A 10,993-nucleotide genomic window follows, 5' to 3' on the forward strand; every position below is an offset into this window, starting at 1 on the left:
AACACATATTCCTTTCAATTGTATTGTTATTTATAGTGACGGATGTATCATCTGTACAAATGCTTCTTGCTAAACCAGGACCAACATTCACAAAGAACCTATTAAACTTATCTACTACATCCTCCAATCTATTAACCGGTGTATCATTATCCATGAAATACTGAGGGTAGTTACTCATGCTGGTACTGTCTCTAATCAATTTATTTAATATATTCCAAGTACCTCTCATGTTATTTTTATTATCCTCTAATACTTTAGCATAATATTGTTTCTTACATCTCCTCAATATCGCAATTAATTTGTTCTTATATGATTTATATTTTTCTTCCGCCTTCTTTGATCTGTACTTTATGAATTCCTTATATAACACATTCTTCTTTTTACATGCATTCTGTAATCCCTTACTCATCCACGGTTTCCCACTGTAGAAATTCAAATGATAGTGTGTATTATGTAATAAGTAACCAGCTGGATATTTTATATAAAATGTTTTCTGATATAACTGTCTAAAAATCATTTTAGCAGCTCAGTGTTGGTCTCCTGTCAACCCTGTGAATTGCTGTGTAATCAAACACGCATAATGTTTGTGTGCCTGTATGTGCAACTTTAACCATTACCACTTAAAAGTGTAAACCCACTAAAATCATAAAAATATTAATAACATCAAAATTGAGTATTAAACCTCATCTCATTTTTTTTGTATTAAACCCTTTCAGGAATTTTATATAGAAGTTTAAAAAGGTTACAGCACAACAGCAAGCAATAACATATAACATTAAAATCAACACTAATTGTCTTGATTGGTTTACAATCTAAATAAATCAAAACTACTATTTCTAAGCAAAGAGACAATTTGTTCAATACTCTCCTGCAGATCTTCTTGTAAGGTCATTTCTGATGCCAGATCATCAGAGGCCTGCACTGCTGTTATGGCCTGTATTTCCTGGGCTGTTTTTCGGTTCTCTCCAGGAACCGTTTTTACAGCTTTGCTGGCAACGGCCAGGTTTTTGCAAAAGAATGTTGTGATCCCCAGAATCAAAGGTTTTGGATAAATCAATAAAAAGAGCAGCACAATCTAGTTTTCTATCCAAAGCCTGTGCAGTATCGCCAACCTTTGAAGCCGTTGTCACAGTGCTATGACCAGGTCTAAAGCCAGACTGACATGGATTCAGAATACAATTACTAGTTAAATTCTTTTTACCTTATTCTTCAGGAGAGTTTTTTTTGGTATGTAGCATTCAAGTCAGTTGAAAACCAGGGATTATTCCTATTTTTATCTGTTTTTTTAACAGGAGCCTGTTTATCTGAAGTTTCATTAAAAACCTTGATAAAATAGTTTAGTGCAGAATGCAAGTCAGAATATGTGATGGTAAGTGCAATATTACTGTAGTAGAAATAATTTTAAAATCCTGTTCTGTAAAGGGTTTGAAGTTTCTCCTAACCACAAAACTTATATTAAGAAAACAACCTTGCCAGAAAAACAACCATTTGTACACACATCCGCATGATAATATCTACCAAAAGCCACTGAAAAATTGATCTGATTTATTCTTAGTTTGTACTTAGTTTTTAGTTTGACTTATGTCCCATCGACTAACATGGAGGTGCAGTTTATAACTTATACTGCAACCAGCCGCCAGGGGGCAATCGGGTCACAGGGGCTTCACTTCTATGTTTTATACAGTCGATGGTACAGCCTCACATACCTGCTAGCATGGCTGCAGATGTTTGGTTTTTTTATCACAGAAACAACAGGCATCATTCATAAAATGTTTGTGAACAGACAGAAATTAATGTAAGAAACTTGAGATGATGACATACAATAGTAATTTGCATAGGTATTTGACATCACTGTGTACAAATGCCAGTTTTTATGTTGAACAGCTTTTATTTTCTCTGTAAATTGACCTTTCTGAACCTGAACTGTTGACCTCATTTTAAGTGTCTGGTCCATTGACCAAGACAGCATATAAAAAGAACACTGTGTGTGGAAATGTTTTTCTGGAGGCTCTAACAAATTACAGGTTTTTGTTGCCGCTACATTCTGCCTAGAGTCCATCAACTGTTTCTGACTGAAAATGAAAAGATTGGCCAGTTTCCTCTGAGGGACAACATTAACACTTTAACTTGTAGAACTTTCTGGTTTCCAGCTCTTTCCCCCCACCCCACCCTTTCTCCCTTATCTTTACTTCCACAAGAACAATCTGCACAAATCCAGTTTTTCAGACTGTAAAGGTGTCTTTTTAGAGTGAGCATTCAGATAGGCTAGCTAGATAATCATGTCATTTTTATTTCTCTTCATTCATTTTATTATATATTATACAAATTGCTGAACAAATCAGTAGCTTGCAATTACTAGGTTTGAAATTATAAACCTCTATGGACAGAAAGGACAATACTGTGAGCTGCAGTTACATTTGGTGGCAGCCAGCACACTGTAATGTGATGTTCTATTCCAGCTACCTCACTAGGATGCATTCCTGTACTTGTCAGTTCTGGTGCTGAATCAAATCTTGGACAACGTGTTCTTTTATTTCAGAGCAGAAACTCATAGTGTTGTCTTTTGTGAGTATTTTAGGTGCAACATATTTGAATCTGCCTTTTAATGTGTATGCAAATTTACTTCTCTAGGGAGAAATAGATTTTAACATTACTTGCACTTGTCAGTGATTTCAATCTGGTCCAGAGTGATGTATTTTACTGTAAAGTGGCTCTCTAAATTTTGTCTGCAGAAAGCGCTCTCTATCCTTTTGCTTTTATCAGCTAGCTGTGAGGTTAGAGTTTTGTGTAAAAATTGAATAAGTCAAATCTAATAGATAGACACAGGTTCACATCTAAGCACTAGTACGACAACAAATAATGTAACTATTAGGAAAGCAAGGCCTCATTAAAGCTCATCTAATGGACTGTTGGTGTCAGCTACAGGTATCCCCCCCCCATAACAAGCCTATATTTGTTTAGATAATGGCAACTTGACACTATTAAAGCTATGCCAAATTAGCTATTAGCAGTTTCTGTTTGCAATCTACAACTATCAATGGATTACTCTGATACTAAAGATAATTTAAAAACATAATGATTCTCAAGCATGTTCTATTTTCTATGATCAGTAAAAGGATTTATGGCTCTACCAAATGTCCAAGCCACCATCATGACAAACCACCCAGTAATTGTTGAGATGACTGAAATTCAGATATTTCACTGAATACTCTGACCTGCTGATGGCAGAATTCATCAAAAATAAACAGGGTGGGGGCATTTAAAAGCACCATAAATGTATTTATTGCCTAAAACTAATTTTGTGATATAACAAATGATTTTTGAGTTGAAGTTAACGGAGGGGGTGAAGCCTATCCCAGCTGACATTGGGTGAGAGGCGGGGTACACCCTGAGCAGGTTGCCAGTCTTTCACAGGGCTGATATGTAGATAAACAGCTACAAATGCTCACACTCACTCCTGTGGGCAGTTTAGATTCAATCATCCTAAGATGCATGTCTTTGGACTGTGGGAAGAAGCCGAAATACCCGGAGAGAGCCCACGCAGGCAGAGGGAGAACATGCAAACTCTACACAGAAAGCCCCCCAGGTAGGAGGTAGGTAGGAGACACTTGTTAACTCGTTAATAATCATGATATGTCTTTATGTTCTGCTCACTGATTGTTTTGCCTATTTTGTAATCCTATTTAGACAAAAATGTTACTGTCACTTTTAATAGCTATGCACATGTCATCATTTTATATGTGACATGTATGTTATGGCTCATGATACTCCTTTTTCCATAAAGTTATATTCAATATTCAGTAGAGTTTATTATGATGAGATAATGAAATAAATTTTAATGACAGCAATTAACATACAATACAAAGAAACAAGATTACTGACTAAATCTGTCTGTTACTCATGTGAGCAGTTAAATCAAATTACTCCTGCAATTCACTAAATATCTTGCCTGTAATGACATGTGAATACATCAGTGCAATGTCGAACAAGCTGTCAGCCACAACATGCTCCAACCCTACAACTCTCACCTTGTTGGCTGCTAGAAAGTCCCTCATGGAGATCATCTCCCCAGACATCCTGCGCCCAGTGTCAGTCTCGCTCTCGTTGATAGCGTCTGTCTCGATGGAGGGGTCTCTACGGGCACGCAGGTGCACCGGGGCCACTACGTTTTGTCGGGGATGCCGGTGTGGGTGGTGACCCCTCCTGGGGAAACAGCAGCGGCAGGGGACCTCCAGCCTCCTCAGCAGCCAGTTGAGGAATTGCTTGATCACGATGGAGATGACATTGAAGAGGGAGTAGATGCAGCAGACGCCAGTCAGGATGAAGAAGAAGTTGCCCAGCCGGTAGGCGGCCATGGCGTGGCCCTCGTAGATAACCCTCTGGCTGCTCACCATATCTCCAAAACCGATGGTGCTGAAGGCCACAAAGCAGAAGTAGAGCGAATCCAGGTAGCCCCAGCCCTCAGCTGCTGAGTACATGAGCGAGGCGCAGCAGGACACCAAGATGGCAGCTGCTCCTAGAATGAACATGACACAGTAGACTGAAGGCTTCCAGCCACCCCGATCCTCACCTCTTCCTCCTGCTGCAGTGCCACCTGCTCTGTTACCCTCAGGGACTCTACGGCCATTTTCCGGGAGTACTGCCTTATTATGGCGGCGTGCATGACAGGACTTGAGGACGACTGCAATGACGGTGATGACACGCTCTAGAAAGAGATTGAAGAAGAGGATTGTGGCTGGGGGGGCAAGTAGGCCGTAAAACATCAGGAAGACTTTTCCTCCAATGGTGGCAGGGGTGGTCATCCCGAACCCTGGGATACGCACAAAACATTATGCATTAAGAAGAAATCTCCATAGTCATACTAGTATTATAATAAGATAAAATGAGGCAAACACAAGTAGAGTACTTTTTGTCCTCAGTGTGTTTACTCTTATTGACTTCAAACACATCCTTTCTGTCATTATTAAACATGATTAAGTCCTGTTAACTTCTTCTAAGTAAAAATTATATGCATACAACAATTTCACTCCATTGGGTTGCCATTGGTGACGCTCTCTTTCTGTCACTCACACTTTTAAGAGCTGAGGTATTTTGAGTTCAAGCACATCACAGCAGTCCCTGTAAGTGTTACTGTATTCTCCACAGTTATTTGCCAACTTTAAGACCCAGTGGAGCTGCCTCTTATCGCAATCTGATCATTTTCTCTTATTTTTAAGGGTTCAAACCCATTTACCTGGTTTTACTCAAGGGGAACTGAGACGCTGTTTGTGTGTGACATTTCCTTTGGCACTTGTGAAATGGCAGATGAATAAAATAGGAGTCAAAGTGAGAGCTCTTTCTATTGACTGCACCAATCTCAGCAGTCTCCTTTTCATCCCTCATTTAATAGTGAAAGCTCAATGAAGCACTATCTGCCTCCCCACTTTCCTTTTTCAGTCGATGATTACAGTTATGTGCCGCATGTTTAATTATTTACAGGTTCAGCTACTGTAAATTTTTACATCACGAGAGCCCTTTTCACTAGAACAACAAAGATAAATGTTACAGTGTCATGTCATGAAAAACATACTCTTGAGCATAACTGCATATCTAATTGCCACTGTGCCAGAGGCAGGCTTCTTGTGGAGGACTTGATTGCCTCCACATTCAAGCTGTTTTTCAAGGTGCTAATTGAGCTGGAGTTTTTTTTTTTTCCCAAACACAGCCATAAAACCAAATGGGCTTCATTTTATAGACATGGTTTTTCTTTCCTTGTTTTGTAAGCCTGGTTAAATGTAATGTTGATGAGTCATTTGACCTGTTTAATAAGATATGCATGAAACAAATTAGAGAAAATAGTGTGCCGTTGTGTCAGTGTGACATCTGTGTCAGGATGACTGTGTGGAACATGGCGGGAGCTTAGGGTTGCTGGGTTGTGCTACACAGCCCTGACTTTTTGCTCACACATGCAACCTCACTCACTCAAGAACATTTAAAGCAGCAGTCTGTATTTTTGGGAAGTCTGCTCATTCGCTTTCTTTTTCTTTTATGCATTGTCCTGACTTCCTGACTGGTCTTCTGTTGAAAAGTGTTCCCCCGTTGAGATGTGTTTTCCCTGTTCAAAACTTGGTTTCATGTAGCGTCCCCCTCAGTGGATGTGGTTAGGATAATGTTAGGATTCAGGTTAGGGGAACACATCTCGATAAGAAAACTGATTTCAACACAACACCGGCAGCAGGAGTTGTGTGCGTTCATGAACTATTCTCTCGTTCTCAGGAGGAGGCTCTCTGGTTTTATCATTCTGAAATAACTACAGACTATTTGGAGTTATGATGGGTGCAAAGATAATCTAGAGGTTCCCAAGATTAAACATTAAATGTCTGGAAATGAGCATGCCATGAACACTTAAATTATATCCTTCATGTTACTTAATGTACATAGTGACTCTCCAGGATGGTGTGTCTGATCATGCTCTGAGCGCCAGGTTTAATTATGCCAGCTTTGCTTTTATAAACTTGCATTTTGTCCATTAGTTTAGCCTGCTGGACATGTGTAAATACTACAGTACTTGTGAGCCTCTGCACTATTGCTTTTTGTAGTCAGAGATGTGCAAATTCATAATGAAATCCAGAGTCTTCAGCTTTAAATTTGTGCACCACAACACACCACCGAGTTGCAAAATAACTCTTTTATCAAGATTTCTTTTTAAATCATAATCTTATACTGCAGTTTGTTTTGCTTCTCATTGAAGTATTTTTAGACTGAAACTCTAAATATGACAACTTGTATGTGCACCTGTTCTGACCACACATATGCAGTAGTTAGTGTAAGTGCACACACACTCTACTAAACAGATTCAGTGATCTTATATTCTTCCATGTATCCATGCAAGCTCTGGCACACACATTACTCTCCTAGAAGATGTAAATGATTCTCTATTGGAAACAAGCTTTCCCTCAAACTATATACCAAAAACTGAGAGATGAGGGTGCAAGATAACAAGAAGATTAAAAGACTGATTACTTAGATTGATTGACTAAAATATTCCATAGTCTCACGCTGACTTCAGACAGCTGGGTTTAGAGTAACAAACGAGATTTTACAACATGCAGTATTTTTTGCAGGAAGCTGAAGTATCTTCTTTTCTAAGAAGGCTCCTTGAGTAAAAGATGTAGCCAAGTTTGTGGTTAAAAATCAGGTTGTTGTCAACCTTCTGTCAGAGGTCTCAGAGTAACATGCAGAAGGACAACAGAGGAAACAGTTTCTTTGAAACAGAACGAAATTCAAGTTGAAAATTCTGTCAGTGGATTCAGAAATCAGTGGAGCAATCTTACTCTTCTCTTCATTGGCCACTGTGAAGATCATCCTATAAAATGTGATCACTAAGAAAATTGACATAATATAGCCCTGGGCTGCTATTATTAGAGTTCCTGATGATGTTCTAGACAAGTCATCTACTTATAGGGCCTGTCAAACAGCCAGAAGGCCAGTCATCACACAGGGCTGTGTGCTGAGCCCATTCCTCTACTCCCTTTTCTCCCACAACTGCAGGCCTGTGCATGGCTCCAACACCATCATCAAGTTACAGATGAAACCATGGTGATTGGCCTCATCAGCGACAATGATGAGACAGCCTACAGGGAGGAGGTACGGCACCTGGCTGTGTGGTGCGCTGACAATAACCTGCTCCTTAACACCGAGAAGAACCAAGGAGGTCATTGTGGACTACAGGAGGGAGAAAGGAGGCACACACGACCCCATCCATATTAATGGGATGGTTGTTGAACATGTCTCCAGCTTCACATTCCTGGGGACCCACATCTCAGAGGATCTGTCCTGGACCACCAACATCTGCAGCCTGGTTAAGAAGGCTCACCAGCACCTCTTCTTCCTGAGGACACTGAAGAAGAACCACCTGTCTTCAGCCATCCTGGTGAACTTCTACTGCTGTGCCATCGAGAGCATCTTGACCAGCTGTATCACAGTCTGGTATGGAAACTGCTCTGTCTCCGACCGCAAGGCGCTGCAGTGGGTGGTGAAAACTGCCCAACGCATCACAAGGACTCCACTTCCAGCCATTGAGGGTGTCCACAGGGAACGCTATCTCCGACGTGCTCACAGCATTCTCAAGGACTCCTCTCACCCTGCTCATAAACCGTTTGACCTCCTACCCTTTGGGAGGTGCTTCAGGAGCCTCCAGACCAAGACCAGTAGACTAAGGAACAGCTTCCTCCCCACAACTGTCTCCTTACTGTACAGTACTCTGTCCCCTGTTGACCCCCCACTGCCTTCCTCTATACCACTACACACACCTCACCCCTTCTCATCTCTCCTCCCGGGACTCATGCAATACGCTTCTGTTACCTGTAACACTGAAGTGATCTGCTAATTTGCACATACTCTACTCACAGGATACTGCTCTGTATTCATTTGCACACTGTTCATATGCAGATACTCCATATTTGTCTTTATCTTTGCACTATTTACATCCATTGAACAGTTTCATCCCATCTCATTCCATTGCACTAGTGTTCCTTAAGCTTAATGTACCTTGTCCATTACTGTAATTTGAATCCATAGTCTGTTGTATATCGTACATTATATCTTACTGTAAATATCAATTGTACATATCCATCGGTAAATTAGTTCTGACTGTTCATACTGTAGTTACTGTACACCCTTCACTGCTGTTATTGCACTTCTGGTTAGATGCTAAACTGCATTTCATTGCCTTGTACTTGTACATGGGCAATGACAATAAAGTTCATTTAATCTAATACAGTAATGCTTGAGTACTAATCTCTAATCAATAACCAATGTCCTTTGTCCATTCTAGTCAGCAAGCTCGAAACATCACAACAGGACGGAGAACGAGAGCAAAACATGAACTCAGAATCAGAGCTGTCTTCATCACAAACAGGCAACCAGGAGGAAGCAGAGGAAGGAGATAAAGACACATATGAGGAAGGACAGGAAGTAGAAGAGGAGGAGCCATGTGAGGAGACACCAGAGGAGGAGGAGGTGAAGGTGGAGTGGCCAACAGGAGTCCCCCAGGCTTTCATTAATCAGTTCAATCAAAGATGCTAAAATGGGGCTAACCAGCAGGTACTGAAAAAAACATTATTTAAGTACAAATCAGAGGTATCAACAACAAAAGATCAATAGGTTGTCACTGTGCATAATTGCCTAGAAGAATGACTTTGTTTTTCTACTCTTGCATACTAGTGGTGATGCCACAGTGCTTTCAAACAGTCCTGGGCACAGGTTGTGCTGAAATGGAGCTGTCAGGTACAGATCTTGTACTAAAATAGGCATTAAACTGCATTCCTCCCCTTTTGTTTAACCCACAGAAACAAATATCAGGTTCTAAACTATGAATAACAAATGTTACAAAACCGACTGTCTCAAACATTTGCCTGTGGATGTCTGCTTAGGATATACATGATCAGACAGGGGGACTTGTCAAACACTTGTGTAACTAACTAATTCTGGCCTCATTGTGTTCGCTACTTCCAGTACAAACAGTGGTACCACAACAAACATTAATGCTTTTCCCACTTTGGCAAGTTAAAAATGTCCATGTGAAAATGTCTGTTGCACACAAGTTGAGCTGCTTTCTGGACTTCATATGCGTTTCCTGAAAACAAAATTTCAAGACAAAGTACAGTGAGCGGGTAAAAACAGTTTACTGACCTTAATACTGACAATAACTGACCTTGATAAGTTGTTATACTGTTTGCTAAGAAATGGAAACTGGAACAGACACTAGGCCTGTTGGTGACACAGTCAAATTGTAAGGAAAGAACAGAAACACAACAAATACAAATATTAAAACAAAAGTTAAATAGGCCTAGTAGCCTACATTTTAAAATGAATATTTCAAATGCTTTTCAGATGTCTGTGTCTCCTTCTCACCAATGGTTGATACCACAGTTCCCACGAAGTAAAAAGCGCCGGTGAAGTCCCATCGAGGTCTGATAGTGTCCACACGGATACCCGCTATGTTCGCCTCCTCGTAATTCCTGAGGAAGTTATTCAGGTCTTTCTTACTCAGGTTATACTTCTGGCTGAAATGCTCGAACCTCTGCACCCAGCGCTCCTTCGCTTCTCGCTCCTTTGGCTGTTCCAGCGCAGAGAAGACGGCGGCCCCACACAGCAGATAGATGATTATGAGCAATGCTAGTAACAGGAACCTCGCGTTATCCTCGTTTATTGGACCGGAGCCGCAGCAGCAACCGCTCCTACATGCCATTATGTTTCTGTTGTCACCGCGGTGCGCCTGCAGCGAGGGACCTGTGGCATGGTTATCATGAATTAAACGCACAGTCCTCGGAAGAAACGCTAACAAGACAACAGAAAAGTCCTGAGCAATACAGTTAAGTGCTCAGGTAATCTATAATTTAATCGTCCACGGCTGTGGGTTTGGCATTTTGCTCACGAGCAAACCACTCAGCCAAACGCCTCCTTTAACGACTTCTCTGTTCGTCGGCTGTACATTTAGGTCTAGGTTGCCAAGACGCTCAGAGAGGAGGAGAGATCCGCGCAGCAGATGATCGTGCTGTTGCGCTTTCTGGTCCTGCCTCTCCAACAAAGTGCCCACCCCAGAGCGCGCGTTTTACGCACCGCAGACTGACCACCAGCATACGGACGAATTTACAACCCCTGTCCATTCATCACTGTATGCCAAGTCTATCTGGACAAACCTGCTAATTTCCGCATTTTCGCCCGTTAAAGGCGTCATAGCAACAGAATCTGATGATTAGTACTGAACTGACCTGAAGATGTTAGATCTGACCCCAACTTGGGTGGGGGGGCTGAGTTTGACAATATGGAGCGCGTTTGCATACTGAGATCAATATCATCTGACCTTTCCGAGCTCTGATGAGGGATTCATGCGCCTGTCCATGCTTACCCGGGGACGATGTGAGCAAATGTCATAACGGAGCAACGGTCAGAAATAAATTATTCAGGATCACAAGGACAACAAAAGGGCTATTTCTGTAAAACTGGGAAT

General features: G+C 41.2%; 1 protein-coding gene across 3 annotated transcripts in view; it reads right to left on the reverse strand.

Annotated features, from left to right (window-relative positions):
* LOC109969800 (potassium channel subfamily K member 13-like) overlaps window positions 1-10,688 on the reverse strand; it is a 15,794-nt gene extending 5,106 nt beyond the window's left edge. The window contains exons 1-3 of one of the 3 annotated variants that reach the window (XM_020616969.1): window positions 9,895-10,688; window positions 4,607-4,810; window positions 4,029-4,516 (exon numbers count right to left, since the gene is read on the reverse strand). In XM_020616969.1, the coding sequence (XP_020472625.1) occupies window positions 4,029-4,516; window positions 4,607-4,810; window positions 9,895-10,231 (1,029 nt within the window). In that variant the 5' untranslated portion in view covers window positions 10,232-10,688. Of the gene's footprint in view, window positions 1-4,028; window positions 4,811-9,694; window positions 9,751-9,894 lie in introns of all 3 variants that reach the window. The other 2 variants (XM_020616970.1, XM_020616968.1) reach the window with 2 other exon arrangements.
* Between the last annotated feature and the right edge of the window lie 305 nt (window positions 10,689-10,993).

Source organism: Monopterus albus, unplaced genomic scaffold (genome assembly GCF_001952655.1).
Source record: "Monopterus albus unplaced genomic scaffold, M_albus_1.0 scaffold182.1, whole genome shotgun sequence".
Lineage (NCBI taxonomy): Eukaryota > Metazoa > Chordata > Actinopteri > Synbranchiformes > Synbranchidae > Monopterus > Monopterus albus.